This window comes from Podarcis filfolensis (assembly GCF_964270895.1).
Source record: "Podarcis filfolensis genome assembly, chromosome: 6".
NCBI lineage: Eukaryota > Metazoa > Chordata > Lepidosauria > Squamata > Lacertidae > Podarcis > Podarcis filfolensis.
The window spans coordinates 71,677,545-71,696,364 of NC_139609.1; the positions used below are offsets into that span (position 1 = coordinate 71,677,545).

At 45.0% G+C, this 18,820-nt stretch overlaps 2 protein-coding genes across 2 annotated transcripts in view; both read left to right on the forward strand.

Annotated features, from left to right (window-relative positions):
- Positions 1-1,662: 1,662 nt before the first annotated feature.
- Positions 1,663-8,075, forward strand: DYNLRB1 (dynein light chain roadblock-type 1). The gene is made up of 4 exons (XM_083619296.1): positions 1,663-1,801; positions 5,149-5,224; positions 7,006-7,173; positions 7,669-8,075. The coding sequence occupies exons 1-4, from the start codon at positions 1,799-1,801 to the stop codon at positions 7,710-7,712; spliced, it is 291 nt and encodes a 96-aa protein (XP_083475422.1). The 5' UTR covers positions 1,663-1,798; the 3' UTR covers positions 7,713-8,075.
- Positions 8,076-10,449: 2,374 nt separating this feature from the next.
- MAP1LC3A (microtubule associated protein 1 light chain 3 alpha) overlaps positions 10,450-18,820 on the forward strand; it is a 36,414-nt gene continuing 28,043 nt past the window's right edge. The window contains exon 1 of the mRNA XM_083619290.1: positions 10,450-10,801. Coding sequence (XP_083475416.1) covers positions 10,762-10,801 — 40 coding nt within the window. The 5' untranslated portion in view covers positions 10,450-10,761. The remainder of the gene's footprint in view (positions 10,802-18,820) is intronic.

Sequence of the window (18,820 nt, forward strand, 5' to 3'; positions counted from 1 at the left end):
AGCACTGCCAGGGATGATGGGAGCTGGAGCAAAGCCATTTCTAGAAGTCCACAGGTTAGCCATCCATGCACTAAAATAGCATGTTGTGCTATTAAAACTGAGAGGAGTTAATAAGGAAACAAGGCCTCATGCGAAACAACACATTTACAGAATGAGGCTAAGCATGGTTATTTATTAAACATTATAGTCACTTGTTTTTTAAAAGGCTTTCAAATGACCTACATGGGAAGATATACACATAAATACATTATATCATAGGGGAGAATTGATACAAAACAGACATAAGGCATGTTAAAAACCACACAGCCCCCTATAATTGTGATAGAAAACTTTGGCAATGCACTAAAAGTGAAACAAAAATCATACTTCCACCCCTAACCAGCAGATGAAACAAAACAAAACCTCAAAAGCAACACAACCTAACCCAGAAGTCAGCTATGTCAACCCTGTGATTTGTTTGGTTTTATATTTGATCTCCCCACCCCAGCTAGAAGCCTGGTGTCCAGGCCAGCTATTGCAAATCAGGGGTGGGAACCTGTCCTCCATGATCCACTGGCCGCCCACTTCCTTGCAGAGAGAGCAGCAGCAAACGCGGATCAGGGAGAGATGGCAAAAGTTTACCTGCTCTGCTGCGGCTCCCCTGCTGCTGCTGCTGCTGGTGGTGATACCAGTAAGCTTCGTGGTGATTTCTAGGTACAGAACATGTACATGGGGTTGTTACCATTCCCTGCCACCAACCTTGCCCTTAACTCTGGCCTGTAGCTAAGCAGGAATTTGAGTGAGAGAATGAGGGTGGGTGGTTTGCAGAACTTTTATCAGCCTTCTCTCAATTAAGAAAATCACTGGTACCAGTGTGTTTCCTGGGTCAATTTAAGGGGTTGGTACTGATCTTTCTCAAGCCCTAATCCAGGGTTGGGTAACCTGCACCCCTCCCTAAAGTCTTGTGTCCCTTCAATCCCAGCAGCCCAATGACAGCTGAAAAGTCACAGATCACTTAAACGATTTGGGGTCTCGTTTTTCCCAAGGACTGCGTTTGTTAAACCTTGGGTGGTTTTGAATACCGGAAGCAGCCCACACCCCACCCTTTGACAGTGGCATCAAGACTATCTCCCAGGCGAAATTTGTCAAGCACCCTCTCCACCCCACCTGCTTTTAAGCGTGCTTTGAAAATGTTCCATAATGCTTGTTCTCTTTTAAGCCAATCTTAAGTTCAAACACTAAATTACTGCTTTCTTTCTTTCTACATACTTCTACATCCCCCAGAAGGACCCAGGTAGCAAACTCCTTCCCCATCCAATTCCTATTTTAGCCACGGCGAGGAGAGCGAGTGTCCCCAAGCACCATCCCGTGGGCTTCAAACGAGTAGGGATTTGAACCTGGGTCTCAGCTCTGAAATCACGCTCAGTTTTCTTCACCTTGAGAGAACAGCTTTTGCCACCGATGCCTCTGTTTGAGCTGCTGGGCCGTCCAGCATTACGCATTTTCCTCCTCCATACGCGAAGTTGCAAACACCCATTCTGTGTATGGAGAGCCTTCCAAAGCAACGATTCATAGCCGCCACCCCCACTTTCCCTCCCACAACCACAGAATGTTTTCCTACAAGAGGGCGGTGTAGGAAATGACACCCGGTCCCTAAACTTAGGAACCCGCCTTCCCTCTCTAACGATTGGCTAAGGACGCGGCTCGCCCTGCGGGGTGAGACTGGGGCGCAGGCGCGCGCGCTCACTGTGACGGGTCTCGGGTGCCAGCTTGTGGGTACCTCCCAGGGAAGGCATTGATCTCACTCCCTCTCTGCAAGATGGTGAGTGAAGGGCGGTGGGCGGTCTGCTTCTGCCGAATTCCCCCCGTCGCAGAAAAGAGGAGACTTCCTGGGTGGGTTTCGGGTGACCAGTGGAGACTTCCTGGGCAGCTCTTTGGAAAAGTCAAGAGCAGACTCCGCTGCCGCCTTGTGATGTGCCACACCCGGCCAGCTCCTGCGCGCCCCGGGGTCCGGGATCAAAGGATTTGGCTGAGGGGCCCATTGCATTCACCAGCTCTTTTCTTTTGCTGTTCAGCTTCTCTCTGATCGCGTGCATTTCCATGGCCGTCCTCTTGGCACGCGTGTTCCGGGGCCTCTTGCATTGTTTACAGCATCATCCCCATCTCCGTGATGTGACCATCTTTCTGGTCCCATATAAGAACAGGCGCACTGCTCATGATGCGCAACGCTCTCACCTGCATGCATTCCTGCTTGATACATTTTGTACTCCCAGGAGCTCATTTACCCCCCAACATCACAATGGGGCAGGGTCTGCTGACAGAGTGGCTTTCTGTTGCATTGTATTTGTTGGCAGAGTGGGGTCTGCATTTGTGGCTCCTAGTGTCCAAACCCACGACTTTTGCCCCTGCACAACATTTGGCCCTTCAGTGTACTTTGTATAGAATTCTGCAAAATGTCTAGATTCGGGACTGCTTGCATGTATATATTATTTTATTAAAATCATTTTAGCTCTCCTTTCCGTCAAAAGGTCTCTCCAAGGCATGTTGTTGGCACCCAAAACTATTTGTAAGATGATGCATGTGGGTTGCTTCCTAAGTCTTATGTACAGTACAACTAAACTTAAAAGACCCCATCAATGGCCTACTAGCAGCAGCAAGTATGTTCTTCCTGTACTGTCAGAGGCAGTGTTCCTGGGAATCACAAGTGTGGAGAGTGCTGAGTTCTCAGGTTTATTTGCAGGCTTCCTGTTGAGACATCTCATTGACCACTGTGAGAATAGGATGCTGAACTAGATAGGCCATTGGTTCCTGATCCAGTAGAGCTTGTCATATGTTCTTGAATTGATTGATTGATTATATTTCTGTGCCGCTTTTCATTCAGATGAATCCCAAAGCGGCTTACAAACGACAATAATGTGACAGAACATAATAGAGCATCATAAATACAGCATAAATCATATAGAATAAGCACACCAAATACAGAAATACATAGTATTGCATTACTATTGCCTGTTGGCCATGTATATAGAAGGCAATGCATGGGTGGTTCCATGGTGCATACATATTTGCATTTATAGTCCACCTTTTCTCCATCATGGAACCCAAGACTGTCAACATGTCCTTCCCAAGCAGCCACTGGTCAAAACCTTTACAGTTCCAGCATGGCGGTGGCCTCATGTACCATATTTACTCGAGTCTAATGTGCCATCAACTCTAATGCACACCTCAATGTTCAGAACTTTGAAACAAAAACAAAATGCTGGCAAATGTAAATATGCCATCAAATCTAATGCACACCTTAATTTCTGCAACATAATTTGGCCAAAAAAGGTGACCATTAGATTCGAGTAAATGCGGTATTTCAAGTGTGGGCACACCATACATTTGAAGTATGATATTGAACCTTGTGTTCCCCTATCACTTCCACTATAATAGCAAACTCATGAGCTGAATGCTGCTAGCATTGTAGCTAAAACTGACAATGAAGGGGGGAAGCATCAGTCTCTGCAGGGAACCCCCTCCCCCTTCCCTGCCAGGTTTGCAGAAGTTTGAAAAATATATAACCTCATTTTATGGTTGAGCATGGGGCAATGGGCCTGTTACCACATCTTCAGATTGCATATACTGTAGAACTAAACATTTTTTACTTGATCATGGTCAGTACTTGTCTAGTTTGGATTTTCTGCTGTGGATTTTGATTGCTCCAGGCCACTTTACTTGTTTCCTTAATCACTGGTGCCTCTCCATGTGGTTGTGGTCATGGCCCTCCTGGCTGCAGAGATGAAGTAGTCTCCCTAATAACAGGTCTGGCCTTGTCTAGGCAAAATGATCTGCAGGCAGAAACCTCTGGTGGGTACCTTTGACACAGTTTTGTCAAAATAACAAAAGTATATCATGGCACCTGAAAGACCTAACTAATTTATTATAGTATAAGTCCACATTATCAGATGCATTGCATTATCCTGAGTTGCAGGCATGTGTGTGTGTATATATATATATATATATGTATGTATGTATGTATGTATGTATATATAGATATTTATACATATATATGTGTGTGTGTGTGTGTTTAACATGATTAATATAACTCTCTAATTTAGACAAAACAATAAAGCATGCATATTTAAAAAAAGCAAAACCAAACTTTAAAATCAAGAAGACAGAAGACTTATTAAAATTTGGGCAAATTCAGCACTTTTATGGGTAATAAAAATCCTTATCTAGGTCGACATGCCTAAACAAAACAAAAAGAGCATTTAAATATATATGTGGGGACGTTTGTTTGTACAACCAGGGCCTGGGGAACATAGCTGTCAACCAGTGGCGTAGCGTGGGTTGTCAGCACCCGGGGCAAGGCAAGTAATTTGCGCCCCCTAACCTGTGGATTTGCCCTAACCCCAGGTGTTGCGCCCGGTGCGGCCAGCCCCCCCTGCACCCCCCACGCTACGCCACTGCTGTCAACGTTCCCTTTTTTAAAGGGAATTTCCCTTATTCTGAATAGGATTCCTCGCAAGAAAAGGGAAAAGTTGACACCTATGCTGGGAAACCAAAGTTCAATTCCCCACTTAGTTACGAAGTTCGATGGGTGACCTTGAGCCAGTCCGTTTCTAACCCTAACCTACCTCTTAGGATCATCTACATGCCATTGCTGCTGAACCATGAAACCTTTTAAATGACACCTCTTGGCTTGCCGTAGCAGCATTTAAATATTTGCACTGTGCTTCCCAGGTTGCATTCTGCAAGATATTTCCCAGCATAAAGATGATTTCCATATAGGAAGTGATGTGTGAAGAGGCCTTTGTTGTAACATGAGAGGGGGAGACTTCTGTGCAATATGCGCCAGGATTTCACCCCTATCATTGCACTGCCTTGTGTAACGTCTGAGCCTGATAAGCAAAGCCACTGAAACGGATAAGCGGAACCAGTTTCTGGCTTCCCAGGACTTATTGCCAGATGATGGGAGGAAAATTGTGGCCTTAAGAAAAGCTTAAGCAGACTTTGATGATACGGTGGTGCTGGAGAGAGCTGTGCTTTTGTGCTTGGAGCACAAGACGTACCTCTCCGTATCCTCTTACCCCTCCAGTCTTTCCAGATGTCTTATTACACAGCATTATTGGAAAACAAATTGCATCTTTCAAGATACACTTGCATGTTTTCTTTTTCTTCCAGGCTGAGGTAGAAGAAACCCTTAAGCGAATTCAGAGTCAAAAGGGGGTCCAAGGAATCATCATTGTTAATTCAGAAGGTATTGTGCAATTACGGTTGTTGTTGGCGAAAGCCACTCTTTTAGGCCCTGATGCTCTAATGACATACTAAATTTATCCTGATTGTGCAATAAATTTAACAATAAATGTTCTTGTGTGGGAGGGGATTATTAGTTTGTTTTTGTTTTATTAGGTATATGTGAACCGTCACATGCTGTGATGAATGGGGCCAGAGGGAAAAGTGGGTGGAGCAATGAATGTAGATTTTACCTTTGCACAGTATACTGGTTTCTTTAGCCTTCATCCAGGCAAGGAAGATGCATTATCAGAACTCAGGGATACATTCTCGCCAGGCAGAAATATTCAAGGTGTGGAATGGAGCCAGTGAGGGGTGTGGCTTGGAAAAGGGTTGTACAGTCTGGGGAGAATTCCAGGAGCCAGACAGTTTTCCATGGGCTACATAACACACTTGGGTTAGAGAAACCCACCTGCATGTTAGAAATGTCTGCTGTGATGCTAAGGCTACAATCCTATGCATGTTTATATGGGAGTAAGTCCCAGTGAAATCAAAAGGCATAGTATATATCTTTAAGGATGTGCTGTACCTTTGATAATGAATTTAGCTGTGCTTGTGGCCAATTAATTTTGCGTCTACAAATTTGGATGGTGTAATGCTGTTGAATGTCTGCCTATGTGCCTGTTCCTAAAATGTTACTTGTGATCCACAAGGCCCTATTAACAGTGGTGGTGAACTTCACCATAATTACCTGCCCTTTACTGTAAGATCCCAGAGCAGGTTTACAACAATGAAAACACAACATTAAAAACAACTTATATTCACAAAAAATAAGGTGGGTCTGAAAATATACATCTCAGATGTCAAAAGCCAAGGTAAATAGGTGTGCTGTCAGATTTCTGAAGCACAGTTCCCCCAACCCTTACTTCCATGAGAAACTCCAGAAGGATACTGTGATCAACAGTATCGAAAGTGGCCGAGAAATGGAGGAGAATGAGCAGGGTCACATTGCCCTCTTCTTTCTCCCACCAAACATCAGCAACTGGGGCAACCAAGGCAGTTTCAGTGCCATGACCAGGCCTGAAGCCTGACTGGAATGGTTCCAAGTAATCAGCTTCCTCCAAGCATGCCTGAAGCTAGACCGCTGCCACCTTCTCGAGTGCTTTGTCCCAAAAGGGGATATCTGCCACTGGATGATAGCTGTTTAACACTTCTTGGCCAAGGGGAGGACTTCTTAAGGTGACGCACCACACCACCACCTTCTTCAAGGCAGATGGTACTTGCCCTTTCTCCAGTGAAGCATCAATCGCTTCCTGTATCCACCATGTCAACTCCCTGTGGCTAGCTCTAAGAAACCAGTATGGGCAAGCATCAAGCGGGCAGGTGATTAGCTGAACTTCTTCAAGCAGCTTGACCACATCCTCAGGCTGCAATAATCTAAACTGATTCAGTTTAGATGGAAGATGCAGTGTTCTAGGCACTTGCATTGGACTTGGGGGTAACTGTGGTATCCAATTTTGTTTGAATACGAGTGATTTCCCCCCCTAAAGTGAATTGCAAAGGAGGGTGTCAGAGCAATACTGTCTTGGCCAGATGACAAAAGCCCATTCACCACTCAGAAAAGCTTTGCCATACGGCTACTTGCGGCTGCAGTGGTGGCAAAGAAGTAAGCTTTCTTCACTTGGTAGGCACAAGCGAAGTCCTTGTACAGGCTTTCTGCAGACAGGGCTGCTTAGGCCCTTAAGTTTCTCATATCAAACCGTGTCTTAGCCTAACGTAACCACAGAATCATTTTGCACCCTGCAGGCATTCCCATCAAAAGCACCATGGATAACCCCACCACAGTGCAGTATGCAGGCTTAATGCACAACTTAATAATGAAGGCAAGGGGAACCGTGCGAGATATTGATCCCCAGAATGACCTCACGTTCTTGCGGATTCGCTCCAAGAAAAACGAAATCATGGTTGCGCCAGGTAAAATAAACAGGGAAAGCTCTTCTTGGAACATTCGGATGCCGAAGTGGAATTTCATTATCTCTAAATCTAAACTTTTATATGGGATACACTCTTTATCTTGTACACCTGTATAGGAAATACAGAAAAGTGTGGGTTCTAAATAGTGGTGAAAGAGTTTTAGATGGGTTTCCTATCCAGATTCAAATAACATTGAAGAACTTTATCACTGATGGGGGTTTTACATATCCTTCACAATCTTTCAACTTGGTCCTATTTATATTTTACTTCAAAGTCTTCTGAACAGCTCTTGAACTTCTTCTACTTCTTGTGCTTTGTATATAAGATAGTCTAGGTACTACTGGCCAGTTGTGAAAGGCATGGTCTAGAAGTGAGACTTCCACTCTTACAGTGTTCTATCTGTAACTGAGCCTAGAATGCATGTGATTACGGTAAATTAGCACTAACAATAAAATACTTTTTTTAAAAAATAAATCCTCTATTATTTCCTTGCAGATAAGGACTATTTCCTGATTGTCGTTCAGAATCCAACGGAGTGAAATCCTCTCAAAATGACCTTCAGTTCCTTATACTTAAATGTATTTTTATTTAACGTCCAAAAAAGCTGTTAGAAATTGTTTGTGCCACATTAATAATGTCTGAGATTCTGTTTTTAACTGTTAAATGTAGATTCAAGGAGTATCTTCATATAACTAAAATGTAACTAGATGAAGAAGAAAAGCAATGAAATCAGGCTAACTTAAGTGTCAAAGATTTTTTCCAGAAAATGTAATTGTACAGGACTGTTGTCTGAAACCTTTCTAATCATATATTAGTTTTTCTTTTGCATCCTTTTTATTTTGACACTTATTTAAATTTGGAAGTTGCTGTTTCTTCTGAAACTGATTAAAAGAATGGAAGAATTCTGGACTGTGATCTTTCATTTTTAAAGATTTCAGTAGCCTTGAGTTTTTAATACAGAAATTGGAAGTCTTGCGTATCTTGAAATCACCCACGCTGTCACGGTATTCCCGAGCATTTTGAGTGACTGAATTTGGAAAATTCTGTACGGTTCTGGTTGCCTCACCTCAGAAAGGATATTGGGAGAGTTGGAGAAGATTCAGAAAAGGGCAACCAAAATGATAAGTGGATGGAGCGACTCTCAGAAGGGTTGCAGCATTTGGGGCTTTTTAGTTTAGAGACCTCATTGAGGTCTGCATATCAGACCTCAGATATGCAGATGACACAACCTTGATGGCAGAAAGTGAGGAGGAATTAAAGAACCTTTTATTGAGGGTGAAAGAGGAGAGCACAAAATATGGTCTGAAGCTCAACATCAAAAAAACGAAGATCATGGCCACTGGGCCCATCACCTCCTGGCAAATAGAAGGAGAAGAAATGGAGGCAGTGAGAGATTTTACTTTCTTGGGCTCCATGATCACTGCAGATGGTGACAGCAGCCACGAAATTAAGAGACGCCTGCTTCTTGGGAGGAAAGCAATGACAAACCTAGACAGCATCTTTAAAACCTAGAGACATCACCTTGCCAACAAAGGTCCGTATAGTAAAAGCTATGGTTTTCCCAGTAGTGATGTATGGAAGTGAGAGCTGGACCATAAAGAAGGCTGATCGCCGAAGAATTGATGCTTTTGAATTATGGTGCTGGAGGAGACTCTTGAGAGTCCCATGGACTGCAAGAAGATCAAACGTATCCATTCTTAAGGAAATCAGCCCTGAGTGCTCACTGGAAGGACAGATTGTGAAGCTGAGGCTCCAATACTTTGGCCACCTCATGAGAAGAGAAGACTCCCTGGAAAAGACCCTGATGTTGGGAAAGATGGAGGGCACAAGGAGAAGGGGACGACAGAGGACGAGATGGTTGGATAGTGTCTTCGAAGCTACAAACATGAGTCTGACCAAACTGTGGGAGGCAGTGGAAGACAGAAGTGCCTGGCGTGCTCTGGCCCATGGGGTCACGAAGAGTCAGACACGACTAAACGACTAAACAACAACAACAAAGTTTAGAGAAAAGGCAAGGAAGACATGATAGAAGTTTGTAAAATTACGTATGACCTGGAGAAAGCAGATAGAAAGAAAAGTTTCCTCCCTTTCTCATAATGCTAAATACATAATACTATAACTTATGAAGCTTAATGTTGAAAGATTCAGGACAGATAAAAGAAAGTACTTCTTCACACAGCCCATAAACTACAGAACTCACTTCCACAGGAGGCAGTGTTGGCCACTGGGTGCAATGCATGTAAATTTTACAATTGTACAGTAGGCTGGTTCTTCATGCACTCTGCTCTTTTCTACATCCAGGCATTATCAGAGTTCAAGGATGCATTTCAACCAGGTAAAACCACTCAAAGAGGGTGTGAAGCAGGTTGTGGCCTGGGGAGACTCCTGAGGTCCAAACAGATTTGGTGCTAGGGACTTAAGGTCCCAACCCCTGCTGCAGTAGAACAGGCCCTTATAATTAAAAAAGAGAGAGTAGCAGGAGACTAGTTGCGGTTGAGGTGGAGAGGCCTATATGTTTTTTAGATCCTGCAATGGGAGCTGGTGCTGCTGTAAATTCCACAAGTATTTCTTAGCCATGAAGCTTGAGTGACCTTGGCCAAGTAGTCATGATCCCTCTGGACCGTCTAACCTACATCAGAGATTTGTAGGGAGGATAAAATGGTGGGGTGAGGGTAGACCTTTGGGTATCTGCTCATAAAAATATAAATAAGTATATGAGCCCCTGCTCAACCTCAAAGCTCCTTCTGACCCAGAATTCCTGTTCACATAATTAGGTTATTCTGCATGCAGTAGGAAGAGGGCACTCTGTACATGTTCAGCGGCATTTTACTGGGTTCATGGCATCACTATGGCTATATCATCAACAGAAGGGGAAAAGCCTTGTGGATTGCTCTGAAGGCGATTTGCGGATTTCTGCTTCGATTTATTCCTCTGGTTTATCAGAGCCTGTAAGGAAGGATTGGGGAGGGGGAGGGGGAATCCGAGGTTAAGTCTTCGATGAACGGGCCTCTCCTTAGTTTAAAAGAGAGACCCGAGGCTCCCTCGGTAGCGAGGCCTGCGCCAGCTAAAAACACGAGCCCAAGGAAGCAGCACTCTGTGCATGCTCCTCGCCCTTCCCCGCGCCTGCATTGTTCCCTTCCCCGCGAAGCCCAGCCTCCTCGCCAGGGCGTCTGGAGCGGAAAGAGCGCCGAGGGCTGCCGGCTCCGGCCTCGGTGCGTCCCTGGCAAGGAGGCCGCACTGCAGAAGGGGCGGGGCCGCGCACCTCCCCTTTAAGGAGGCTGCTGGTGAAGTCACCGCTGCTTTGCCAGCTCCGGGAAGCGCCGAGGATCGCCCAGCCGGCGGCAGCGACGACGAAGCAGCAGCAGCAGCAGCAGCAGCAGCGACAGTCGGCTGGCTCTTGCCGCCCGCGAGGCACCTGCTGCCCTTCGAGGACTTAAATAGGCGGCGTCCTCCGGCAGCCACAGGCGGCTGTGGGGAGCTCGGCCGCGTCCCTCTCCAGCCGCGGGGTCTTTGGAGCCCGGGGAAGATCCCGCTGTCCCTGCTGAGTCGCGGCGCTCTTGGCTCACACCCCTTCCATCCCCGGCCGAGATGCCTTCGGACCGGCCTTTCAAGCAGCGGCGGAGCTTCTGTAAGTTCCTACGTCGGTAAAACGCTCGGCTTCCCAGGCCCAGCAGGTTGGGGGGTTTTTTGGTGGGGAGAGAGGGAGCTTATCGACGCCGTCCCACCTACCCTGACGTTTTGGGGAGCACAAGCGGGGAGGGGGGGCGCGGAGGTTTGGAGGGCGCAAATGTTGGGGGGCCCCCTGGCCGCCAAAGGAGCCCTTTTTGCTGCTCTGCAATAACGCTGCCGCGGAATTAAGCGGAGGAGCTTAATGTCCTTGTTTTCTTCGCTCTTGTTTTTTCCACTCAGGGTGCTTCCCTTTTCTCCGCCTCCAGGGTTCCTTATGCTGTTGGAGAGGGCGCAGTGGGCTCAGAGCTGGAGGCAACCGTGCTCACACCCCCTTGGGGGTGCCTCCTCCCCAAGATTATTTAGATTTCGGCTCCCTCCAGCTCACCTGCGTCTCTCAATCTAGGGCAAGACTTTTAACTCGTACCTGTTTGGGGTGTGCGAATGAGAAGTGCCTAAAAACATGGGCAGGTATCGCCTCCTCTCCAAAATGTGCCCTTCGGTCATCCAAACTTAAGGCATTTTCATTAATATTCCCCCCTTCCCCCGTTAAGGAAATTTTGGTGGGCTGTGCTGGGTGACTCAACACCCTTTACTGGGACAGATTGCTTTGCTTCTGGCATCTTCCCACTTTCCCACCCGTTTTGTGGGGCTCTTTTTCATGGTTTGGGGTGGGTGAGTGAAAGAACTGAGCAGTCCTCCTAATGGCAGGGGCAGCTCCTCCTGCCCCCTCTAAAACCTGCCTTGTCGTCGTCCCCAACCCCACCTTTTAAAAGCAATTTGAAACTCGGTGCCCAAATTGCTGCAGGTTCCGCCCCTTGGGGGAAAAATCCCTCCTTGTCTTGGTGTATGTTCAACCCAGACCTGGAGATAAATGCGCTTTGGGCGACTCTGGGAGCTGTAGGCAGCCAGGTGACTCTCTTTGTTTTGCTTGATCGTTCAAGTTTCCTGCTGCTGAGCCAGGCAGGGCAAGGAGGCAGGAAGGAAGCCCGAGGTAATTAGCAGCTGCAGCAGCCCAGCCGAACCCTAGCGGTGATGTAATGCCTACAAATAAGAAAAGGGGGGGGGGACGTTGATGTGGTCCAGCCTCTGCAATGATGGGGGCTTGGAACGCGGAGCTGGAAAGCCAAGTCCCTGTGCCAGAGAAACCCCCAGCCCTCGAAAGAGCCAAATGTGCGGTTGAAAGAGGAGCTCCGCTGGAAGAGAGCCATTTCACTCCCACTCGGGTGGAAATATTTGCTGCCTCCAATGGGATCCGAGGCATTCAGCGGGGTCCCGCCCCCGAGATTCGAAGCGCTTGTTATGCCCACAGTATTCCCACTTGTCAGTCTTCTGCTTTGATTAATGGAGCAGAGAGTGTGGCTTTGGGTAATCTGCTGTGTCGGTAGATTTCTAGGGTCTCCAGATTATTTCCCCTTTTGCTGAAAATATCTAAGAATACACACACAAACATAAAAAACCCACTGTAGAAGCTGAAAGGAGGGACAAAAGTCTATGACTCCCCCCCCCCCCCATGGTTAGAACTGGGCAACTGCCTTTGGTGAGCGATGGTTCGGAATAGGCGCAATGTATATTTCATTGGTCTTCCATGTGAAACCAGCATTCTGTTCTGATCAAGGGCAGCTAAAGGGCTCCTGAGAAATATTAAGCTCTCCTGTTTTTCACACATCCGCTGCCCTAAAAGTACTTTCAGAAAATGTAAAATACATTGCAGGATCTGTGTTCAAATAACTACCTTCTCACTTGTTAAATTGTCTTCAGACTGACAGTCATTAATCCTTAATTAAGGATTAGATTTAGATCTGTATGTTGTTGATGTTTATACTTCTCCAACAGTTGGACTTAGTTGTTGTATTCTACCGCTGTTGTTAGTTGTTGTATTCTGCCGCTGTCTTTCAGAGAGGATAAATAAGTACAGCGCTGGACACTTATTCCTCTCTTGGGCATAATAGTTCATTAAAAAAAATGAGGAAAGTTTCTAGTCCTTATCAATTGTGTAAGATAAAGCAATTCAGAAGCCTGGGAGGATGAGCAGGATCTGTAGTCATCGGGGATGAGTGTGACGCACAGGATCTCATTTCTCCCCAAAATTCCCATCCCTAATCTCTGTGATTCATCTATTTTCATTATGTTTCTCTGCCTCTTCCAGTACATTCCAATTTGGCCACTGGGTGGTAGGAAAACAAAATATTTTATGTAAAACAAGAACACATGCATAACTTACAGAACTAGTTCAGAGCACTGAAGTGAGTCCACAGGGAAGTTCTCCAGCACATCCCTATTGTGATGAATTGCAGTTGTGCAAGAGCACTGCTCTTCATCTATGGCAGCCTGGGCGTTAAAATGACAGCTTGCTGAGTGAAGATCAGTTGAATGCTTTTGGAGTTTTTCACCATTAGCAGGTCCTGCTGCTTCAGAATGATCCTCTTTAAGAATGTTTACCAGACAGGTTTGTGTTTCCTCCAAGAAAATGCCAGTGACTCATCAATAGTTTTCTCCTATCATAAATATTGACCCTGTTCATTTTCCATTATTCATTTTTGACTCAAAGCAGCTGTCAAGGCCCTTGTGTCCCCTTAATGGCTATGTCTGCAAGTGAATAGATGCTTATCAGATTATCAAGTATTTTCTAGTCATCCACCCCCTCCCTATTTTGACATTCAGTTAGACTTATATGTATCTAGGATTGCTGTGTTAAGTTTGCTGAAATACTATTGCATTATTTTCTTTTATTTTAAAGGATTACACCTTTGTTAAAAACACTTTTGTCATATAAACAAGATCTCTTATTTCAGATGCCAGCTTGGAGAGTGTTGTTAGCTAGAAAGAATGACTGTTTTCAAATGCAGACTTGTTCTTTTTAGAAGAAGCATTGCTATATTGTTATGTATCCATTCAACTCCTAAAATAGTGCGTTCCCTTAAACTGTTTTGTAATATATATATATATATAGAGAGAGAGAGAGAGAGAGAGAGAGAGAGAGAGGGGGAGAGCTGGGAAAGACTATTGATGGCAACAGTGGTTAAGCATTATTCTCTTGGCGATCCAGAATGCCTTTTTAGTGCACACCCACAAAATAACATGGGAAGAGTCCAGCTGGATCAGAGCAAAGTTATATCTAGTCCAGAATCTTATTTTCTGCAGTGGCTAGCTTGAAGAAAACAGTCTTCCCCTTTGTCTGAAGCATCCAGAGAGAAATACAACCTTTTTTGTACATGGAGGTTTCAATTAGCTGTCATAATTAGCAGCCACTGAGGATCCTCCATGAATTTACCGTATCTAATCCTTAAAAGACATTCAAAACGGCAGGGAATTCCATAAGTTAAATTTGCATTGTGTGAAGAAGTACTCCCTTTTATCTGTCCTGAATCCCTTTTATCTGTCCTAATGGCTTGCAACCAGGATATCTGAAATATCACACACATATATACCTGAACTTTGATCCTATTTGTAAGCCCTGCCCTGAGTCACTGTGCCCAGTGCAGTGAGGAAAGTGACTACAAGCAAGATGGCCTGCTCATTGGTGGCACCCCAATGTCCTTCTCAGAGAGACTCGCCTGGTGCCTTCTTTAAGGTTGTGCAGGCACTAGGTGAAGACCTCTTATTTTCAGAAGAACATAAGAAGAGCCCGCTGGATTAGGCCATTAGTCCATCTAGTCCAGCATCTTCTTCTCACAGGGGCCAACCAGAGGAATGTGGGTTGCCCAAACGTAGAACCAGGGTGCAACATCTCTCTACCCACTTGTGAATCCCCAAAACTAGGCCATGTTTCCCAGACTTTTCAGGGGAGGGGTAGTGTCCTCTGGTTTTATTCCTATCTGTGCTGGTAATGTTTAGACTGTGTGTTTAATGACCCTTGTACCATACTTGTCTTTAACTTTCATTTATGTTTGAGCCACCTAGAGAACAATATTATTGGTTAATCCTATTTAAAAGCAGTTGATGACAATGATGATGATGATCAATAATAAAGCTCTATTGTGCACCTCGCTTTTTATTTTCCCACCTCAGTACTTCGCTATGTTAACCATTTTCCTAAATTTAGAAAAACTTCCCTGTCTGATTCCCTTGGGGGTAGTTCTTATCAGAAAGAACCAGGCAATTGACCTTGTACAAGCCTACTTTACCATTTTTTTCAGTTCCACATCCATTATGTGTGTGAGTCCTCTGTCACCCCTATTTTATTGGTGAAGAATTTGAGGGTGAGAGGAATGACTTGACTAAGGGCATCCAGGGAGCTGATGACTGGGGTTGGATAGGTTTCCTAATCACCTCATGCAATGTAACCAGAAACTGAGTAAAGAAAAAGCACCCAGGAATGCAAGTACCTTAGTATTCTGTTATCTGAGTACTGTTTATCCAAAGACTGAAACAGATGTGATACTGCATATCTGTGAACAGATCCCCTGAATATTTTGTTTTGGGTTTTTGTTTTTTGTTTAAAAACAGCTGGGGTGCTGTTTCAGTTTTGTGCAGAGCAGCAACTCTGGTGGAGGCTGTAGAAATAACAAACCTGTCCTTGGCCATACTGTCCCTCCCCAAAGCTGCTATTTAACTTTGGGCTTTTTTGGAAGGTGGGGGGAAGCCACAGCATGGGTATCTGTACTTTCCCCTAGTGAGGCAAACAGGAATTTTGTACAGCTAAAGGCAAGCCCCCAGACGAAACATTTGCAGTGGAGAATGGGGTGCTGGAATGAATATTACATTGGGCATGTCATTGTAAAGATGTGGCTTCTTTTTCTTTTTAAATTAATTGGGAAATCTGATCACAGATTCTTCTACATGGCACTCTGCACTGCAGATCCTGTCCTGAGCAAGGGGTTGGACTGGATGACCTCTAGAGGTACATTCTAACTCTTATGGTTATGTGATCTTCTGTGCCGCATCTGTTTTGGTCAGATAGATGTGTCTTGTGTAGGCTCCCGTCTTCTGTCATTGAAGCCTTGCTGAACTGGCATTCCTGAAGGTTTTGTATGCCCTTCTGGAAGCAAATGTTTTCTCCAAAATGTTCTCTTTTGTTGCGTGTGTATTATTTTGCACCAAATTCAGATTCTACCCAACAGGCCACACCACAGATCAGCCTTCGATATCTTGTTTATCTCCAGATGTATTGGAGTGCAACGCCCATGTGCCCTAGCCATTACACGTTTGTTGGGCTGATGGGAGTTGTAGTCTGAAACATCTGGAAGTCAAAACAGGTTAGCAAAGGAAGCCATAGAGAATGTCTCTTGCTTGATGCTTGAAATCTACCACATTCTGGGGTTATTATGTGGTATGTTGGTGAGAGCTGTGGAAAGTTTGAATTATTCTTGGAACCCTTGTCCAGTAATTTCTAAGAAAGCTCACGGAATGGTTTTCAAGTGTTGTCATGCTGTGACAACGCTGCCTTGTCAGTGAGCAACTCTTAAGTATTGTGCAAGCACATTTGAGGTCACACCCCTGCTTTGAACCTGTGCAGCAGCTTGGCCTGGGCTAAAATATTAACTTAGCAACAAATTGAAGAGTCCTTAAGCAAGTAGGGACTGCAGGGATACTACTTGTCCTGGGATGCAACCTTTTCCCCTGAACAGGTTCTTGTGTTTTTAACAGATTATAATGGGCAGGCAACACACTGTTCCTGTTGAGGAAAGCTTTATCCCATCGAATTTCTGCTTGCTGCAGCTCTTAAAGGTACAGGAGCCCTGTCAGGAAAAGGTGGAGGGTTTAACCCTGGACCAAAGTTGCAAAGGCACATAATTATAATGAAGAGAAATGAGAGAAATTACAAAGAGCACTTGACGCCTTAAAAGCCACTATGGAAATGACACCATCACGTGTTGCACTGCTGTGTTTTTCATAACACTGTAGCTGACTCTCCCACATGCCGGAGACTTGAATACCTCTTGAGCTGCTTGTTGTCCTCACAAACCGCTTACTCACCAGCCCTTTGCCCAACCGCCCGCCCCAGTCGAGAAGGGAGTAACAAAAACAAAAATATCACGAGGCTTTTCTGACTACCAGGTATTTGACTGCTGCAATGTATATGCCATCACCTATCTAGAGCTGCTGACGTCTTGGCTGGCGAAGGGCAATGGCTGAAGTTTGCTTTCTCCCTCCCAACTGCCTGCTGTGAGCTTGGGGGGGGGGGGGGGAAGAACAGCTGCTTTAGATGCCAGGGGGTGGGCCAAGTAGGAGGAGAGCAGCGAGCTTGGCTTCTTTCCAGATGCCCTCTTCTCTCCTTCCTTCCCACCCCCCTCTCCCAATCCCAGCCATCCCATTTGAAAGCAAACAGGATTAAAATAGCCTAGGAGGCACAGGGGGCTGGAATGGCGAGGTCAGGCAAGGCAGCTGCGACTGACTGTTACGTGTTCCTTTCAGCTTATTTTCCACATGCCCTTTTGGCTCTCTCAGCTGACTGGTTTGCTAAATACTTTCTGGGAAGAAAGGGTAGAGGGGGGATGTTGTCAGCCAGCCAGCCATCTGCATTAAGCCAAAGATGTTGTTGCTTCTATGGAGAAAGTAAAAAAAAAAAAGCAGTCCTGTTTTCCTTCTCTACCTCCTCCAGGATGGGATTAAGAAGCACAGCAGAGAGTGTGTTAAGGAAAATGCCTCAGGGTCAAGTGCGCTTCTGGCTTCTCTGCCCTTTCAGGCCCTGCAAAGTTTACAGTCGTGGGCTGGGTCTGCAAGGCAAACAGTCCTCACAAGAACATCTGTTTACAAAGTGTTTGAAGCTGCTGCCCTTTTCCTGTCCCAGGAAGTTCCTAGGGAGAATCTCCTGAAATTTAACAAGACCTCCTTGTATCCTGTACACTGTTTTCATAGGGTCCACCTGTACTATTTAAAGCAGCCATGGCTTCCCTCTAAGAATCCTGGGAAATGTAGTTTGTTAAGGGTGCTGAGAGTTGTTAGGAGACACCCAGTCCCCTCACGGAGCTAAAACTTCCAGAGTAGTTTAACAATGACTCTTCTTTTCCCTGGGAATTATGGAAGTTGTGGCTCTGTGAGGGGCCAGAGTCTTTCCCTTTTGAAAAACTTCAGGTGCTCCTGTTTAGATGTATTTTTCCACTTTTTTTTTCTTTTCTTTTATGGCTGATTTTTGGATGTAGTTCTAGGTTTTCTTTGTTTTCATGCTTTGAAAAGCCTTGATCATGTTTATTTGTCTTTGCCTTCTGGGATAAGAGTCTCCAAGGTTGTTGACCGAGTTGTTCCCTTGTAGTGACAACCTGATGGGGAAAAGCTGAACCAAACTTGATGGAAACTTAAAAGGGTGAGCAGCGTAGATGAGGCAGAAGCAAGCAGTAAAACATATCATCATCACCATCAGTTAATTTATTCATCTCCTTGTAAAACACTGTCTCAAGGCAAAAGTTAATTAAAAACAGTTAAAAATGCAAAAACAATACTGTACTAAAACTCTGGGTGCAGCACGTCCAAAATGAAAACAAATTGCTGTGTTCACCCCAAAACTATTTTAAGAAAGGCATCTGTTTTCAGTTCAAACACTTTTGTAGCTGGGACTAGGAAGCCATTGCTTAGCCCCCCTCCCCCAATTAAAATATCCATCTCTCATTGCACTATAATGAAAGGCTGCAAACCTGTATACACTGTGTCATTGAATTTGATGGGGACTTACTTAAGAGTAGACACATACAAGATTGTTCTGTAAGTATGTATAAATGGGTTTACTCACATTCAGGCCATGCTACTCTTTTCAATTGCCCCCTGTTTGTTCACTGCTAACCTGCTCTTTGATCCCAGGAGCAGTCCTGCAAATTTTAGTTCAGCCGTTTTTAAAGGTCCAAATGCATAGTGGACAAACAAAGAACTTTCCCAAATATATAGTAGAAGCATGTTGGCATATAATGTATAAATAACAATTTAGTTCAAGGCATGAACCAACTCTTAAAATACAACCCACATGTCGCAAGTTGAAATTGGGCTATTGTTACAGGACTATGAGGCCTGAGTTGGAATGTTGATCATGCCAGTCCTATCCTTGCCT